The sequence below is a fragment of the Pectinophora gossypiella genome, chromosome 18, assembly GCF_024362695.1.
Source record: "Pectinophora gossypiella chromosome 18, ilPecGoss1.1, whole genome shotgun sequence".
Classification (NCBI taxonomy): Eukaryota; Metazoa; Arthropoda; class Insecta; order Lepidoptera; family Gelechiidae; genus Pectinophora; species Pectinophora gossypiella.
In genome coordinates this window covers 8,218,232-8,238,707 of record NC_065421.1, presented here as the reverse complement: position 1 = coordinate 8,238,707, position 20,476 = coordinate 8,218,232, and the positions used below count along the sequence as shown (strand labels likewise).

Sequence of the window (20,476 nt, the reverse complement as noted above, 5' to 3'; positions counted from 1 at the left end):
GGTCAAGCGTGAGTGCGACCCGACCACATCGTTAGCACCTTTGAGACAAGCCACCGTTCAAAGGGAAAACTTTATACCTAATGTGGTTGCGACCGTCTGTTGAATGTGTTCTGTGGTCAACATGAAATAACTATTGAAAATTGTAAATTATTTACATTATAATAAATTCTATAATAAAACTACATTGCAATGAAATATAAATAGTAGTTTATTGCACACATGATTTGATTTTGAATGCATTTGTATGTGGATAAAGTTTTAAAATAGATTGACAAGCACCTATATGGGGACTTGTTTACACCCTTATGTTAATAAATAATTATCTACGATTCCTAAGCATATCTTTTTATTTTATTAATATAAAATATTAATTTATATAGTTTATCTATCTGTACCACATTTCACAAGTTTGTCAGCTACCAGATTAAAGGGGACGTTGAATTAAATACGAAATAGTTTTTATGGTGTAAGTATAATTATTTCACTGTTATTAGTTTAACAACTTTTCACAATTGCCGCTAGGAAAAATAGCAACCGACAATCTACTCTTTTCTTTATAAAACCACAGACTAAAAACGTAGCGACTGTAACAAGTTTAAATTATTCCTGTATCAATTTATTATTGAGCCTCCTTGGTAGATTATAGTGTGTTTTTCCCAGTTCTGTATGGTGTACTGATGCGAGTAAGTAATAAATAGAAGAAAATTTAATAAAGTCACCTCTATCGATTGGTCAAGAGAGTGATTGTGTGTAGAGGGAATAATAAATAATAAGCGAGCGAGTGTATTATCGAGGCGGCGCGCAATTTGCCGAGGTAATGGAAAAATTCCGGGGAAATCGCTCCTTGCCTCGCTTCTCGTAGACTGTCTCGCCTCGCCTGCCTTGCTGCCTCGCCCGCCGAGGCGTCGAGCGAGTCCTCAGAGAATTAAAGATGCTTTGCCGTAATACATGTGGAAAAATAGGCTTTTACAACGACGACGAAGGGACAACTTTATTGTTTGTTTTATAGGGTTTTGAAACTGAGTTTAGAGTAGTACGCTCAGATCAAGAATGTAATTCCAAAATGCGCAATTCTTAGCGATATTTAGCGGTTGATGGTAATATGGGCTGATAATTTAACGTGACTTAGGTATGACTATTTTGTGACTATTTAATTCAATTTTTACCATACTTAACAATTTTTTATATCTTGAATTTTGAGTATTTCAAATCAAAATTCTTGTAATTGTTTATAAATGTGAATAAATACTCATTAATTCTTAGATAAGTATGTATATTTATGCAGTATGGATTCTGTACGTTTTAGTTGCTGTTCTGAATTACCCTTTTAGGTATATAAGCACATACTTAAAGTAAGGTACTATTATAACCAAGAACGACCACAGAAGTCACATAAATAATTAGACAAGGTACTCCGTAATCTCAAAGCAACCATGGACATTTCCTAATGCCCACCAATAGGCGGGGTATAAAGAAAATTCCCTCAACATTTTCCCGACATTGTCCGCCAGGTATTAGGGATGCCCATACAAAGCCTCCGCCAATCCCTGACTCCGCCGGATTACCGGACAAAGGCTGGCTTACCACGCTACAATATTTAGAGCTTAACTTTTGTTGTCGCCAGATAGAGGGATCTGTTCACGGGAAAATTGTTCTAATTCAAGAATATCAAAGCTTGTTTCAGTGTCTGTACAAAATAATTAATCTTTATTATATTATGTTATTACCTCAAGCACGCTTCAGTTATAAAAAAAAAACCAAATACGTAAAACCGCGCGAAACCAATAAAATTATATAAGGTTAATATTTTAAGTTAATTATTTTGAAATAAAATCTTTTTGTTCGATTTTTATTATAATATTTCTGCCTAATATTAGACTAAAAAATATTTTTGTAGCCTTATTTATATTTGAAATTAAAAGAAAACATTTATATTTTTCCTTTTAATGGCATTTTTAATTTACTTGCTTTAAAAACAAACCAGTATTTTATAAAACGTGGAAATAAAATGATTGAATATCAATCATTATAATAAGGCTATTTATAGGTACACTTTTGATATTTCATTTTCGTTTATCCGATAAGCTTAGCAAATAATACAGCAGCTTATATTAGTAATCCTCTGTAATTCTTAATAGAATTTCACAGGTGATCGAATAAACATTTTTTTATATTTTTTTCTAAGCTTCTCAAACTTTGGAAATGCGATGTTTTTTTGTTTATCCACAATTCCGACGATGATTCTGCACGCTGGTACCTATATCTATTAATGTTGTGAGTGAGATGGAGCACACTAATTTTGTTAAAGAAACTCAAGAAGAAGAGTCAGTATAACGCTGGCGAGGAGTCCTAGGTTCGATTCCTTGTGGGGACCCGGGACATATCACAAAAAATACTTTGTGGTCCCTAGTCTGGTTAGGACATTACAGGCTGATCACCTGATTGTCCGAAAATAAGATGATCCGTGCTTCGGAAGGGACATTAAGCCGTTGGTCCCGGTTATTACTTACTGATGTAAGTAAGTAGTCGTTACATGAGCCATGTCAGGGGCCTTTGGCGGCTCAATAGTAACCCTGACGCCAGGGTTGATGAGGTTGGTGCTCCACCTAACAACTCACACGATGGAAGAAGAAGACCTCTGCCGACTTCTTCGGAGACACAGGCGTGATATTATGTTATGTGCTATGTTATGTACAGTCATGAGCAATATGATGTACCCACTTTAGGACTCCGTCGCACTAACATATTTGACATTTAGTGAGACTTACACTTCAATTTTTCAAAAAAGTTAATGTGACATGGTACCAAAGTGTACATTATTAATGCTCGTGACCGTAAGTCACTCTAGCTAAGGATTCAATATTCATCGGGTATGTCAGAAATAAACTCTTGGTGCTGACGTTGTAGTATTCTTCTTATCGTGTGGGTTATCAGGTGGATTACCAACCACATCAACCTTGTTGTCAGGGTTATTATAGTACCCGGGTTGTGTTGAGTTGTTGTAGTATTGGCGTCCAAAATGTCATCAACTTTATAGCGAATGGTAATCAGAAGACCCAGCATACCTATAACAATAATATTATTCTTCAAACATCAAAAACGCTCTTAGGTTTGAGCATCCTTCGTCTATAATCGGCTAATACGGAGGCCTATTATCATTGGGCACATTACAGTCTAATGCGAAATCGCGTTCGATCGCATTATTCCATAATACGAACTGATGCCTTCAAAGGTTCCCAGCGAGGGCGAAAAATCCTTCAATAGGGCCCCGGGAATCTAATAACCCGGGACACTCGAGCTAATTTTGCGTCGAAGCTCAGAATATTATTTATAGCTAGGTCCAGAGTTTGTATTGAAAGGTTGCTGGTAGATGAGTGCTGAATGAAATTACGCGATTCTTCTTCTTATCGTGTGGGTTGTGAGGTGGATTCGCTGCACTCGGATAATGGCAATTTCAATTTATAAAAATCCAATTATCGTGATCAACTCGCAAAATTAACAGTAACAAAGTTCGCACGGCAAATTATGTTAATTACAAGATTTACAAGTAAAGATTTACAGAGGCCCCTGATATGGCTCATGTAACGACTACCTACTTACATCCGGGACCAACGGCTTAACGTGCCTTCCGAAGCACGGATCATCTTACTTTCGGACAATCTGGCGATTAGTCAGTAATGTACCGTCCTAACCGAACTAAGGACCACAAAGTATTTTTTGCTATGCTATTAGCAGCAGAGACAAGACAAGACGCAGGTTAAATTGAATCATCGTTCTTATATTGATCATCGTGATTATCATCTCCGTTTCTCACAGGGTCCCCTAACCTAACCTGAAGATTTGACAGGTCCGGTTTTTTTATAAGTAGAAGTTTTTAACATATTTATATTAATATTCTTAAGATTCTTCTGTATAAAATAGGTCGGGGGTGCGGATCCGAAACACAGTCCACCATTTAATGACACCTGGTTTAGAGGCAAGTATATTTCTATAAAATTAAAGACTTGTCATTAACTAACCTTTCTATAAATTCTTCTAGATACCACAAAACACCGTCAGCGAAATCTATACAAACCACCGCGCCGCAATGTTGGACCTGGGACGTCAATATTTTAATAACGCCGCGCCCAAATGTCTCTCGCGCATATGTCTGAGTGGTCCGTGAATATTTCATGGCCATAATGCCTCGGTAAGCGGATTTTGGCTAAATACTGCCACTGGCTTTGTTGCTGTTTGCTAATGTGCCTCCCGCATTATGTTTCAGTAGGTACGCGCCATTATAGACAAAGAGATATGTGTACGTTTAGGTGTAAGTTATGGTTGAAATTTGAGAATGTTACGATTCGTATAGGGCAGGCAAGAAAGATGGAAATATAAAACAAATCAAAAGCAATCCGGAGCACGGTTTATCTTACGTTAGGATATTGCCAGCTGACCCGATTGTCTGATGATGATGTATGTCGACACATCGACGTCCCTGCCTTTCTTGTGCGGTAGGGGTACGTGATAAAAAAAATCCAATGTGCACGGATCAAACATGAATAGGCTAGTTTGCAACTAGTCAAATCAGTTACTGTTTACTAAACGTCAAAACACAAATTACGATGGAATTTGTATAAAATAGATGTGACGTCATAGAAAAACGTGACAAAATGTCGGACTTATTATTACGTTTTTCTTGTTTCAAATTCATAAATAAGTTAAATAGAAAAAAGAAAATGTTTGTCGTTAGTTCTAGATCTGATTTTATTTAGTAATCGGAGGCTATCTTGAACCTAGTACACGAGCCAATTTATATGGTCACTAGACCATATCCCTTTTTCCGCCTCATTTTGAACCCAACATCTCGTTCAGTAACTTTCCCATACCATAAATTACCATACCTACCTAGAGGTTTATCATAAAGTATGCAGGGTCCGCGGCGCTCGGGCCCATAGTAATCCGGAGTGGATTCTCCGCCCCGCCCACCACATCTACACGCCTACACACCGACCCTTACTCCCAAATACATTGTCATGTATAGTGTTGCCTTCTAGGTGCTGGTAAATTAAATAAGAATACTAAATAACAGCAAAATTTATTTCTCTATCAATTATTTCCTGTGGTAGCCCTGCTGTAGGTTTACTGTTAGATAGAAAAGAATCGATCGTCTTCTGAGATCGATCTAATCTCGACTGATACATCACTATGCTAATGAACGCTATACGCTATGTATGCTAGTTTAAAATTAACTTAAAAAAATTCCTAATTGAGAAAAGTTTTTACACACTGCAAGAGTTTTTCTTACATGACAAATAGACAGTAAGTGATGTAGATTTTGTTGATATTAATAGTTTTTAAGATTTTCATAGTTATTTTTAGATTAAGTTTGTTTAATGTTAAGTACTTATTGATATTATTATATTTTTTTTTTGTATTTCTGGCCTAATGTAATTTCTTGATATTTTTGTTTGTTTTTGCTATACCCTCCCGGGTCCATATGTGATACTATAATATTTCTAACAACTGTTTACCATATGGTGTGCAATAAATACTTTGACTTTGACTTTGACGTCACAACACTAGCTGACGTACTTAAAGATCTAATTCTTACCGCGCATTGAAGCTATTGTAAAATGTTATCTTTGTTAAAATATAGTCATTAATTGTACTGAACCGGTTGTTCTGTTTAATAGTACTAAGTTGCAGTTATACTACAGAATACTTATATTGTCTCAACCTCAACATATTTATCTATTTATTTATTAGGTTTGCCAACAGACAAAAATACTTTTACACGTAACTTAACCTATATACAAATACTGTACTAGTGCTTGTACAATTATAGACAAACACAACATGCTACTTTATTTACGCTACAAAGGACGACAATCTACATAAAATCAACACTTAATAAACTTACTTAAATGGTTAAAGATTACTCGGCCAAACGAACATTCACAAAATTATCTAGTGACGTAATGGCGCCAATAAAGCCCACACATTACACCACCGGCCCGACAACCCCTTGTTTGCATAAAACGTCAGACACAGCTTTAAAATAAAAACCCCATAATGGCATTATAAATACATTTCCAAAGTATTTTCTATTAAATAAACTTCCATTTGACGGGCGATGTGTTCCTATGAATAAATCATATCAAATAACTATCAAGGGAGAGGTTCCCTTGGAAAATGTTTCGTTTAGGGTTGAGCGCCTACTTATTTCGTGGAGCAGATTTTTGTCCGCATGATTTTTTAACGTTGATCCGGCACTTTGTGTCTTTAGATTTTTCGTATCTTTTTTCCATTTTTCTTGTCTTTGAAAGGCTGGAAAATGCTGATGTATTTCTTTAAGACGTTTCCTATTGAGAGGATTTGTTTTTTATACTTTATAGTTTGGAATCAGATGATATTTCCCTTAATTTTGGCAAAAATACAGTTCTTCTGCGATCCAGATTTCCAGACACAATAGTTAGACAATGGGGTGTGGATTTCAAAAGGATTTCGGACCTTAAGACCTTTACAGAGAAAAGCACATTAATAGATAACATTTTAACATTGTACCATTACAGAAAACAAAAAAAAAAATGCCGAAAAAAATAGCCATTGGTGCCGGTTACTACTGTAAGTATGTAGTCGTTACATGAGTCATGTCAGGGGCCTTTGGCGGCTCAATAGTAACCCTGACACCAGGGTTGGTGGGGTTGGTATTCTCCTCACAACCCACACGACAAAACAAGATAGTAAAACCTATCTATACCAAAACAACAACGTAGTAAAATTGATACAATATTAAAAATTGGTAAAAGCAATGGCTGCGTACTTGCAGTGGAATTGAGCATGCTTTCACTGGCAATCCGATTACTGCATTCAGGCTGCCGGCCGAAGCCTGCTTCCTCTTCCGAACTGTATGGCATATAGGAAGTATTTTGTGTACTTAATATAAATATTGTAATGTAGTATAAAACTATTTTTACCGGGTCAATACGTGATTTAATGTTAAATAAGTTAAAAATTTTGTGCTTTCTAAAGAACGTGTCTGACGTGTTTTCCGCAAAGCTTCAGAACTTTTATGACACGATCAGTAGGCGTAGCACGAAAGTCACAGTTCGCGCGCGATTGGATTAGTGCTAAGAGCAGATACGGGCATTGTCAGCATTTTAATATTTGAATGGAATTATAATCAATATCATATAATAGATAAGGTCGACTTCTTTTTTATTACCTAATTTATAAGTTATTATTTTGAAAATCGTACGTCATTTAGAGTGCGCATTAAAACGGTCATGTTTAAAACCGCTACTAGGAGCTACTTATTTTTAAATTGACTTTGACTTTCAGACGATGACCTCGCGACTTTGGGAAAGAAAATATCAGCTCAGGTATGGACACTATTCCAGTGCATGTTACTATAGTAACATATTACACATCAATGTTCGAGTATATTCCCTAGACATGTGGATCCAATCACATTGTCGTGCTGGGAGGCTTAGAGCTGGTGTCGCGCTCCGACGGAGCTCTGTCACGGGCAATTTTACCTAAAATACTCACTCTATGAGGTGGTATGTCGCGATACGTGTCAATTTATATGAGCTTACGTTACTTGTGCGAAATGTTGCGCAGGTAAATGGCGTATGCACGATATGCGAGACTAGTATACCTACTACCATAGAATAAGGAATAATACTACGTATAGAACGGCAACTCCCCACTCCCCACCAGCCTCTGAGCTAGGTTTACCTCACCCCCTCTCGAACATAGTGTAGACGTCACACACACACACATATGCACTTGTTGAGAGTGCATGAAATGTGAGAGTGCATAGTGTGGTCTAGAAAAGCTCAGGCGATCACACATCAGCTGAACATTCAAATTTATACAAAGTTCTACAAGTCGGGAATCAAAAACATTTCCGCGATATTGTTAATGTCTATAATTTACAGGAGGCGTAACGAGCACTCATTACGGGCGCGCGCCGTGCGAGTGACGTCACTGCCGCCGGCGGCGCATTGTGCTCTCGTCAACCACTCTCTAATTATACTCTCCTAGTACCTCTGCCACTGACAAGCACAAATATTTTATTTTTAAATCTTTGATTTTAGAATAAATCAGGTACTTTTCCGATAAAAGTGTCAGATACTTACGGCTATATATAAGGGAAAACGTCGACCATATCGGCGGGTTTCGTTATGGGGATCCTGTAGTGGTTGTCGTCGCGAGCTGATTGGCCGCCTCGAACTAGAGCGTCTCCCGCCCGAATGTCCCCAAAATACTACCGGCTACATAATGTAACTTTTTTAAATATTCTAAACTGCACAGGGGCCTCCACCAACCCGCAGCGGAGCAGCGTGGTAGAGTATGCTCCATAACCCCTCCGGTTGATTGAGGGGAGGCCTGTGCCCAGCAGTGGGACGTATAGATAGGCTGTTTATGTGTGTGTATGTGTGTGCACAGGGGGGTAAAAAAGACTACATCGAAGCAATTCATCTCAAAAAGCAATATTGCTATCTGACATTTGTTCGCATTGCACACTTACTTGTAGGTATATGTGCAAATTTCAAATTGCTTTTTTTAGATGAATTGCTTCAATGTGGCCCCCCAGGGGAAATTCAGGTCTAAGTGATTTTATTCTAATGCAGGTAAGCTGTATAACGTCGTTTGCATTACACAAGTGACCACGCAATTCAGTCTTTAACAAACAAACCGTATGAATTACCTCTAGTTATGAAATCTCCATAATTAGTGCATTATTGTGCACTTCATGTTGATGTAACTAATACACACAATGGGCACGGTCTGGAAAATTCTACCAATTAATCTAAGTGTTGGATTAATTGTAGGGTAAAGGAATTTATTGTTTCTTATATCCTTACTTACATTTCACTAAGGGTGTAAAGGAGCGGAAACAAACCGTTAAAAAATCAGAATCAGTTTGTCAATCAATCAATCAATAATTCTTTATTGCACATAATTATAACGTAATGGACAGTTCACCATCACTAATTTAAGAGCCACGGGCTTATCGGTGTGTCATATTCCATGCTACTTTTTTAGGAAAAAATAGGGCAGTGGTTTCCCTCTTGCCTTCCGCCCCGCAGTACTCTGTCTGACGCGAGTGGGATAGCGCTGCACTTAGAGTAGTTTATTTCAAAGCCGTACTGTGACTTCTGTCTTCCGCCTCTGAATAGTACTGACAGTTACTGCTGCCCTCTGTCAGGGTCCAGACAGGACAGATGGAACAGTTACAAACGGATTGCGGCCTTATTTGTCCATAATAATATAGGCACAAGTTAATCAATGAGATCGGCCTCCGTGGTCCAGTGGTTGAGCGTTGGGCTCACGATCCGGAGGTCCTGGGTTTGAATCCCGGTAGCTCATATCACAAAAATCACTTTGTGATGCCTAGTTTGGTTACGACATTACAGGATGATCATATGATTGTCCGAAAGTAAGACGATACGTGCTTCGGAAGGCACGTTAAGCTGTTGTTCCCGGCTACTACTTACTGATGTAAGTAAGTAGTCGTTACATGAGCCATATCAGACCTTTGGCGGGTAAATAGTAACCCTGACACCAGGGTTGATAGGGTTGGTAATCCACCTCACAATGCACACGATGACCTAACAACCCAGACTAGTATTTTTATGGGCTGCCTAAATTACGTTTACAGACTTCACATAACTTTATAATTATTATAAATATCCTATCTAAACCACTTAAGTTAGACGCTTGGGCATGCAGGCACCGTAGTAAACTTAAAGCTTAGTTGCTACAGGATATTGCAAAATTCCCAAGGGAACGGGAGTTAGCGGGAAAAACCTTTGTATGAAAAAATCTAACCCGCGTAAGATACGAGTAGATGTTTTCAATCTAGCATGCATGCATAAGCACCTTAGTAAATATAAAGTTTAGTTATGGCTGTATTTTGAAAAATGGGAGTTAGCGGGAAAAAATCTAAACTACATAAGTTAGATGCTTGAAATTTGACATGCACTCCCACACACACAAAGACCTCTCTTTTATAACACGCCACGCGGACGATGATGTCGCGGGCAAAAGCTAGTAATGTTGCGCAAAAATTTCACCCTTTGTACCTAATATGTAACAGTTCCATAATGTTAAGAAGATTGGTCGCGAAGTTATTAGAAGTTGAGGGTACTTGCTGAGCTGAGGAGTTGGGGGATACATCTATGAATATTTTAGCTGATTCATTTTATACAACAGATTGCTCTTGGGGGTGACGTAAACTAAATAGGGTCTTTTATAATCTTATATAAAGTAATCTTTAATTTGTTACATTATTGTTTTCGGTCAATTTTACTATTTTTAACCCCCGACGCAAAAACGTCGGGGTGTTATAAGTTTGACGTGTCTGTGTAAATGTGTATGTGTCTGTCTGTGGCATCGTAGCCCCCAAACGGATGATCCGATTTTAATACGGTTTTTTTGTATGGAAAGTATATCAGTCGAGAGTGTTCTTAGCTATGTTTGGTGGAAATCGGTTCAGGTCTTCAAGGTCATCAGGTCGTTTGTTAGTTGTTATAGGAATGTTACACGCTTAGTTTGCTTGCAAGCATATGTGTGGATCTGACATTTGAAACACTAATGTCTTCTGGAACCTTCTTAGTAAGTACTGTCATTCTAGGTCTCAGAGGCTAAGTTGCAACGGATCTTATTAAAATATGGTACACAAAGGGTCCTATTCTATGATTTAGAGGAAAGCAAGAACTAAGACAAGATTTGGTAGGAACTACTTCGTTATTACCCTAAACTGAAGGCAGAGATTCGGATTTGTATGTCCAATTATGATTACAAATAAGTTATTTAGTATTTTAGATTCATAATTCACTCGCATATTGACCATTGCGGAGTGAATATCGAGAGCACCGTATTAATAAAAATGTACAAACTTAACTGTGCTACTGTTATGACCAATTATCAACCAAAATAGAACTTAGCGTGTTAGATTTAGAGATATCGAAGTATTCTGCTCGTATTACGAATTTAAAGGTAGCTGCATGAAAAAATTACAAAGTTTTATTTAACGTTTAAATAAGAACTTGTTATTCAGATTTAGATGCTAAGGCAAGGGTTTAGAAACTGGATACTGTTTATGCGATTGATAACGAGATTTGTTGTCGTGGAAGGGTGACGAGTGTTGAAGTGACTCTCGACTGTCGCCCCGGGTCGCTAATCTAGTTGGTGCCCTCGCTACACAGTTAAAATCACAAGGCTAATAAAATATTTTGACCCTTTTATGAGACTAATACGCCCACTGTGCGGTACAGTCGGCGACAGACTTTTATAATGTAAAATAACGTAAAGCGCAAAATATACAATGGCATTAAAAATCATTATTTATTGAGTTCAGTTTTGTAAGGTTAGTTCGCTCCCTTTCCATGTAGTACACTAATTGAACTAAAAAAAAACTATTTAATAAGTCAAATCAAATAAGTGTGCTTTTTATCATCAGGCTAGGCTATTTTCAGGTATCCACATCTGCTGTCGCTATACACAGCAGAAGTGGACACGATTCTTCCTTTCCTTCATCTACTTTTTTATATTTGTAGTAGGTACGAGAACTATTAACTATTCCCACCCGTAACATATTTTTTTTTGTAAGTAATACAAATAGTGTTTAATATAATATTTTTTATTTATGTTGTGTGTTTATTTAAATTTTATAACAAAGTTCCCAACAAACATTATATATAATACGGTGACTCATAGACCAGAGCTGGTTTTTCTGCACACCGCATAGATCGTCTTGTCACCAGCTTATAAATATAAGTACCCAACAAGTACGAAATGCGAATATAATTTTCAATACTTATAAGTGTGTGTTAATATACATATGTGTGTATGTGTGTGTGTACCCACATTCCCGAGAATTGCATTTTCGGTGGTATGTGACCTAATCTGTTTTGGGCTGGATTTCCCTTCGCGGGTTGGAAGGTCAGACAGGCAGTCGTTTCTGTAACCAGTCCTGTCGAATCTTGTGAAAAACGGGATATTGCTAGGGAGATGATTATAAGTGTGCTGTAGTTTCATAACATGAATCTACGATGCTAAACGCATGCGTTCAAGATTTGCAAAAAGTACACTTTGAAACCAAATCGCAGTAGCATTTTTGCGCGTAACACTCCTGAGGGGCCGTTCGAAACTATTCGGATGCGTCAATAATTGAAATTTGTGCCCGGAGGCATTCATGGCAAATAACTTTATTTAGCATTTAGCGTCCAATTTCGGGGTGCTTCGCGCACGGAAGAAGGCGGAGGCGGCGACGCACCATTTGACGCGGCGGGGAGGGTGCGAGATATAACTGCGTTGTTTGGTCTTAGTTTATTATGTGATTTGATTGGTACTTGCGACTGCAGCTTTATAGTCTTAAACCTTATTCGCTGTATAGAGAGAGTTGACAATAAAGTCTGTTGTTCCTGTTGATGTACCTCGGTAGTTCGATGAATAGGTAGGTAATTGTTATCACCTTTGTTTAGTTTGTGAAGGGGACAAAAGTAGGTACTATTATTCCCAATATATTTCCTCAGTATTTTTGTACTTATTGGGGTACATAAACAGCCTATATACGCCCCACTGCTGGGCACAGAGGCCTCCCCTCAATCAACCGGAGGGGGTATGGAGCATACTCCACCACGCTGCTCCAATGCTGGTTGGTGGAGGTGTTTTTACGGCTAATAGCCGAGACCAACGGCTTAACGTGCTTCGACAATGTCCCCATCGGGAATCAACCCCGGACCTCCAGATTGTGAGCCTAACGCTCTAACCACTACACCACGAAGGCTGTTGTTTGTGTGACTTATTGGGGTAGAGAACTTTCAATGGATTATTTCAAAATATTATAAGAGATTATTTACTACACACTTCTTTACAAAACGAAAACAACTGTAAGCAATTTAAAAAATCCAGCGGTAACAAATAGCTGCAGTATTCGTAATTAGTTGCGGTAAAGTAAAAATAAAATAATACTTATGTTTAACTGGTTAAAGTTTCAGGGAACATGGCTTCACGTGCTGGGCTCAATCAAGGGCCGACTTGGGCCAAATTGGGCATAATTATAGTGCAGTCAGTGTAACACTGAGGTTCTACATCCTAGGTGACGTGAGCACCACTGCAAGGTTACACCGCCTTTATTTATAAAGAAAACATTTTTAATCTTTTTTTACATTGGCTAAACTCTCGACCGTAATATAGATTCTTATCGAATTGGTGTAAACGTGGCCACAAGTTTTAACATTTAACCGTTTTAGACAGTTTTAAGCGATGGAACTGGCATAACAAACTTTATTAAAAAGCCCCTAAATAAAATAAAAAGAAAAAAAGTTTTAATATAAATAAAGATGTTACAAGGACAAATTAATAGTAGGTATAATGATGATGAAGATTTTATCGATCTTGATATATAAAGAAAATATTTTTAAGAATACTTTTTAAGAATGATTTACTTAATATCTCCCTACTAAGTAGGGATTATGCCCAGGCGTGATTCAATTCCATGGGGAAGGTTTATGAGCGGCTCATATTTGCTAGATTACGGGACTACGCCGAATCCAATAGTCTTATTCCACCAGAGCAGTTTGGTTTTAGAACCAAACACTCCTGCGTTCAACAAGTGCACCGTATTGTTGAACATATCTCTAGTAGATTAAACTTAAAAAAACCTGTCGCTACGGGAGCGCTCTTCTTCGATGTGGCGAAAGCGTTCGACAAAGTCTGGCACAACGGCTTGATCTACAAGCTTTATTCACTGGGAGTGCCAGACCGTCTCGTGCACATCATACGAGACTTCCTCTCAAATCGAACCTTTCGCTACCGCGTGGAAGGGACGCTCTCGTCACCGCTCCCTATACATGCCGGAGTCCCACAAGGCTCCGTTCTCTCCCCTTTACTATTTTCATTGTATACTAGTGACATTCCCAAATCCCCTAATACCGAATTAGCTTTATTTGCGGATGATACAGCCATCTATTCTTCGTGCCGTGGTCGAGTTATGATGACCGGAATCCTCCAACGCGCGGCCAATGCCTTGGGCAAGTGGTTTCGCAAATGGAGAATCGAGGTAAACCCGGAGAAAAGTGCAGCGGTGTACTTTTCAAAGGGCTATTATAACACGCCACGGTCACGCCGTCAACTTAAAATCATTAAGATGTTTGGCAAGCCGATCCCTTGGGAGGAGCAAGTCAAATATCTCGGCGTAGTCTTAGATAGACGTCTTACTTTCAAGGCCCATATCAAACGTGTGCGCGATCGCGCCGCGTTTGTAATGGGCCGTCTTCATTGTCTCCTTAACAAGCGAAGTAAATTGTCCCTTAGGAATAAGGTGAAAATCTACACGACTTGCATCCGTCCGATCATGACCTATGCAGGGGTAGTTTTCGCTCATGCGAGTCCCTCTCAAATCCACCGTCTACAGGTAATACAAAATCGTTTCATGCGGAAAGCCACGGGAGCTCCGTGGTTCCTTCGCAATGAAAATCTGCACATTGACCTAGGTCTGCCAACCATTGCCCAATGGCTCAAATTAGCTTCCAAACGTTTTTTCGATTCTGCTCCGCACCACCCGAATCCCCTGGTAGTTGCGGCTTCCGATTACATCCCGCTTAGGGACGGTACTGAAAAGTATCGGCGTCCGAAGGACGTAATATACGATCCCGACGACCCGATTACCCTAGCCATAGAGGCAGCCAATCAGCTCGCGACACCAAACACTTCAGGACCCCGATACCGACCCCGCCGGCGTGGTCGACGATTTCCCTCATTCAGCGCTTATCGCTATCGACCCACTAGGGTCGATTAATTCTTTCAAATATTTTTCCTCTCAGACGACGCCCTGAGCCGAGGTTCGCGCCCAACTGGGCACCCTCAGGCCTGTTGTCTTAAATGTTGTACCGGGTGAGAGCCTTCAGCGCTCCCCATTTGTCCGGCCAAGTAGTTAATGCCATCTGCGGCAAATCTACAATAAGTCACGTCAAAAAAAAAAAAAAAAAAAAAAAAAAGCCCAGGCGTGAGTTTAACGTATGTAGGTATGTTTATCTTCTAAAAATTAAGGTAAAAAAATCTTTAAAAACAAATCTCGCGACAAGCTTTTAAAACATATAAATTGTGTCAAATATGTTGAATTTGAAATGTTATAAGTTGACAGTAAAGTTATAGTGTAAAAGTTTATTTTTTTCTTTTTAGCGCATTTAAATAAAAGCTTGTTTTTAAAGATTTTTTTACCTTAATTTATTTTATACTTTTTAGTTTTCACTTTGTAAGTTCCTAAGTCTGTTCATCTCATTCAACGCATCATTATTGCAAGGTCGTTTGCCAGTTAATTTTGAACAATCCAACTCTTCAATTAGGAGCCCTTCTAACGATTTCACCCTACTTAAGGCCACATATGCTTGACCAGCGGCAAAGAGCTTCGAGCCCAAGTATACAACGGCATGGTCAACAGTACTACCCTGCATTTTGTGTACCGTACAAGCCCAACATAATATAATTGGTAACATTCTCCTTTCTGCAGTGCCGCGACTAAATTTTGCTGGAAATTGCACAGTCTTGGGTTGAATGAGATGAACACCGTCTTTACCGAAGTCTATACGGACGGAAGGTATGTCAGTATCATACATTTGAGCTCTCCGGAAGCAAGGCCATAATATTTCCGTTATGTATCCGATTGCACCATTCACAAGACCCTTGGATATTTAAATAAAAGCTTGTAAGTATCAAACGAGCCCATACTCGAAGGGGTTGTGTTGTTTAAATACTGAGTTCGTTTGGCTGTCTTCCGGCTCCATCATCAGACCCTGGTTACCATCTAGATCCAAAGTACTCATCTAGGCGAATCAAACGAGCCCAAACTCGATGGGGTTGTGTCGTTTAAGTACTGAGTTCGTTTGGCTATCTTCCGGCTCCACCATCGAACCCTGGTTACCATCTAGCTCCAAAGTACTCATCTAGGCGAATCAAACGAGCCCAAACTCGATGGGGTTGTGTCGTTTAAGTACTGAGTTCCTTTGGCTGTCTTCCGGCTCCATCATCAGACCCTGGTTACCATCTAGCATCTAAGTACTCATCTAGGCGAATCAAACGAGCCCAAACTCGATGGGGTTGTGTCGTTTAAGTACTGAGTTCCTTTGGCTGTCTTCCGGCTCCATCATCAGACCCTGGTTACCATCTAGCATCTAAGTACTCATCTAGGCGAATCAAACGAGCCCAAACTCGATTTGGTTGTGTCGTTTAAGTACTGAGTTCCTTTGGCTGTCTTCCGGCTCCATCATCAGACCTTGGTTACTATCTAGCACCAAAGTACTCATCTAGTCGAATGAAATGAGCCCAAACTCGATGTGGTTATGTTATTTAATTACTGAGTTGCTATGGCTATCTTCCGACTTCATCATCAGATCAGCTCCATGTCATAATAATATTGCATTGTCATCGGATATACACGTGCATGCAAAATTTCAGCTCAATCGGTTGAGGGCAAGTGCCTTAAAATTGAGTTATAAAATTCCACCCGAACACACAAACATACATACATACATACATACATTGCAAGTTAAATAAAAGCTTGTAATAATAATAATAAATAGAACCTCGATCTGCTACAAAATACACTCACACTTCAATGTTGGCACTAATACAGTTGGCTCGACCATTATAGACGGCGATATGCACCACCTATCATGTTCGTCTAATGATCATTTCGACGAACATCCTTTTTGCTTTGTTGTACAGTCATGAGCAATTTCATGTACCCACTTTAGAACCCTGTCGCACTAACATATTTGACACTCAATGAGACTTACGGTTCAATTTGTGAAAAAAGTTAATGTGACATGGTTTCAAAGTGTATACATATACTCGTGACCGTACTTGTTTTGTGAAAATTTTAAGTAATGTTATTGTCTTGTTTTTGTGTTGTGTCTTTTTTTTAAATGTACAATTTCTTATTCTTATTCTAATAGAAAGCTCGGTGGGGTGATCATGGGTGCGTAATTCATCTTGCGATAGATGTAAGTAACTACCTTATTATTGCGTATGGCAGACAAAAGTAAAATATCCTGCGTGGATCAAATATCCAGCTTAAGCTCCCTTAACCAAGTCTCTGCTGCATCCGTCACACAATGCAGCTCGGCTATACCACCTGGGAACTGGTGCAGAGGGCACTCGTTCACTATGTGAGATATGGTTTGGTCCGGGTGACCACATTCACAGTATGATGGCGACTCCTTTAAGCCCCATTTATATAGGTGACTACCTTAATTGGGTAAATACCTAGTTTTAAGCTTATACTATGTTTGTTGGCAACACCAACACAGCATATTTTAAAATTATTTATTTATTTATAGGAAAACCAACAGCTACATCAAATAGTATAAACAGAAATAAAAATCACAAAAGAGCCAATTATAGGTTTCCACAGATAGACCGGTATATGTTGGTCATACAGCAACTATAGATAGCAAAATAAACTAGGTACATACGAACATAACAAACACATTTCACGCAAAATCAACTAGTCGCCCACAATGTCCGGAATAGAAATCTACAAGCAAAAAAATGCCTGCGATCACGTAATTACAACGCATGATACTCCCAACCAACTAGTATCTTATAGCCAATTTCCGCTTCACTGATGGTATACTACAGTTGAAGATATCAATATCAAGATCTTTTATTATGCCATTAAGGTTTCCCCCTCCGGTTGATTGAGGGGAGGCCTGTGCCCAGCAGTGGGACGTATATAGGCTGTCTATGTTAAGGTTTCTGCCTGCTCGCCATAGAAAACTGTCCTGTCTATAGTTTGTAGATGCTAATGGTAGTGATAATAAACTTAGATGTAGTTAACGTCACTATCTGTTACATATTATGTGTTTACTGTACGCTGTATTACTGGTCAGCAAAAATGTAATATCGATCGCCATTGACTCGCAAAGAAGAAGACTGTACGCTCTTTTGATGCAAGGTGTTTACTTTATGAAGTGCAAACAGCTCAAACCTACAGTCCACTTCAAGCTGGCTTGTTATGTGTGACACTCCAATGTAAGTACATTGTAATGTAATTGTACGAAATAAATGAATATAAATATCGTCACTGGAAAGGCAAAATTACGTAAGCGCCAAAAGGCCATTTCGAGAAAAAGCCGTTTAAAGTTTCATTTTTTCGTTTTTTTATCATAACTTTTTACCCAATTATCCAATTTAGATGATGTCAAGGTAAGGTTACATTGTTTTTTAATTTTCTATGTCCAGCAATACATATTATAACTGTTGGATTGCTATTTTAGGATATAGTGGCGCTTACGTAAAAATGACTTCAGTTTACAGTAAAGCAAATTTACTTAACCGCCATCTGGTTAAAATATTATTTGGAAGCAAAATTACTTACAGCTCTTAAGACAATGCATACGAGAACGACAATATTTCTTTAAATATAATAATACTGTAATGTTAGCGGAGTAAAAGTTACTGTAACGACTTTTACACATCTGCTCTCATTATGTAAAAATTGCCTAAAAAGTGATCGATTGATTATGTCAGTTCACCAAAAATTCTTTAAAGTAAGTTTTTGTAATATCTTACATGGGTAAAAAGACGTAAGAGACAAATAATTATTCTTAATACCTCCTTAAACTACTTATTACTTCAATTGATTTATAAAAATGGCTATTAAAATACTGAAGTGCCAGAAATAAAGTTTCATAAAATATAAATAATAGCGTACAACCCGTTATCTCTTTGTAAAAGTTTCTTTTTAACACTTTCAAAGACAGAACGTATACGGACGTTTCGATTATGAACCACCAATGACCCATGGTCTCTGTCCGTGAAAGGGTTAAACGGTTTTATTTAGCTAAACCCGTACGGTATATTTGTATCAAAATTAGATATTGCAATTTAAGTACCTTCCTGTTGTCAGATTGATCTGAAATTTGGTACGCACCTTTAATTCCGATGTCAATACAATATAATAAAATCAATAACATTATAAATCTAAGATGGCAGCCGGTACATAATGGGGGATTACATATTTTTCCAAACCCCCTCAATATGGGTATCAAATGAAATAGCTACACAAGTAGAATACTGTGATTATGTCAAAATTTAAAATCCAAGATGGCCGCCGTTCCAAAATAGCGGACTAGGTACATATTTTTCCACAACCCCCTCAATATGGGTATCAAAGATAGGACTACACTAGCAGAATACTGTCATTATGTCAAAATTTCAAATCTAAGATGGACGATATTACAAAATGACTGAAAGAAGGATGTTGCCCTTAATTTTGTCATTGTCATCCACCGTCCATAATATGCAGGGCAGCACAGTGGATCGCTGGGTGGGGTCGCTCCGCGAAGCCTGTGAAATCCCCAGGAGGCTTCTGAGCTTCTGGAAGGAGATAGGTTGGCTTACGTAGTCAACAATTACACGCATAATGGGCCACCTTAGAGTCTAAATGCGGAAAACAGAGCCCACTAACATAACATAACATATTCAGGACAAGCATACGTGGCTCTAAGTCGAGTCAAGTCTCTGGAAGGGTCAAGTCTTTTTAATTCCTCAATAATTCCCCTTATTGTTTTTAAGAGTATTTACCACGAAGTTTAATACACTTTTCCATTCGCTCGAACCAGGTGTTATTTAACATTTATTCCACTCCAAAGTAGAAGTGTTCAAAATGGCTGACTTGAAAGCGTTGGCCGCTTCTTCACCGCACTGGAACCTTTGACCGCGAAGAGTTTCTTTTTTAATTTTAGGAAATGTAAAGAAATCATTGGAGCTTAGGTCAGGACTGTATGGAGGATGGTCAAGAATTTCTACGTTTTCCTGCTTCAAATAATCGTTTGACGAGCGGTGTGTGAGCTTGCGTTGTCATGGTGCAGCATCCTGCACTCCTGCGCATCATCATGCGTCGCTTTGGGTTAGATTTTCGAAGTTCGGCGATGACTTGTGGTATACCAATCTGCATTAACCGTCCTACGATCTTCAAGTGCAATTGTCGCAACATGACCGATTTTCTCCACGAAGGTAGCCACCATCTTCTTTGAAGTGCTTCGAGAGCGAACAACTTTGACTCGTTTTGGAAGACCCAAACTGTGGATTGGTGTTTGGAATCAGGATAATAGCATAAATCCAAGATTCATCACCACTGATGATGTCGTACACGTGATTTGACTCTCCTCGGTTGAACCTCTGAAGAGTTTTCTTACACCATCTGACGCGGGCTACCTTATGATCGTCAGAAAATGCGGGATGCAACGGCAAACTAGTTTTCTCACACCAAGTGCCTCATTCAATATCGTTTAAATGGTTGTCCCTGAAATGCCTAATAACGCCTCTATTCTCGGTATGCCACATGACGATTTTTGAGGATTAGTTGTCTCACAGCAACGATATTCTAATTCTAATCTTCAGTGAAGGCGGATGTCCACGCTCGAATTCTAAATACCAGCGTTCGATGGCTCGCAGACATGGCACTTCATCGTGG

The 20,476-nt window shown here is 38.8% G+C and overlaps 1 protein-coding gene across 1 annotated transcript in view; it reads left to right on the top strand.

Annotated features, from left to right (window-relative positions):
* LOC126375074 (uncharacterized) overlaps window positions 1-20,476 on the top strand; it is a 65,897-nt gene that overhangs the window by 6,475 nt on the left and 38,946 nt on the right. The window contains exon 4 of the mRNA XM_050021917.1: window positions 4,040-4,157. Coding sequence (XP_049877874.1) covers window positions 4,040-4,157 — 118 coding nt within the window. The remainder of the gene's footprint in view (window positions 1-4,039; window positions 4,158-20,476) is intronic.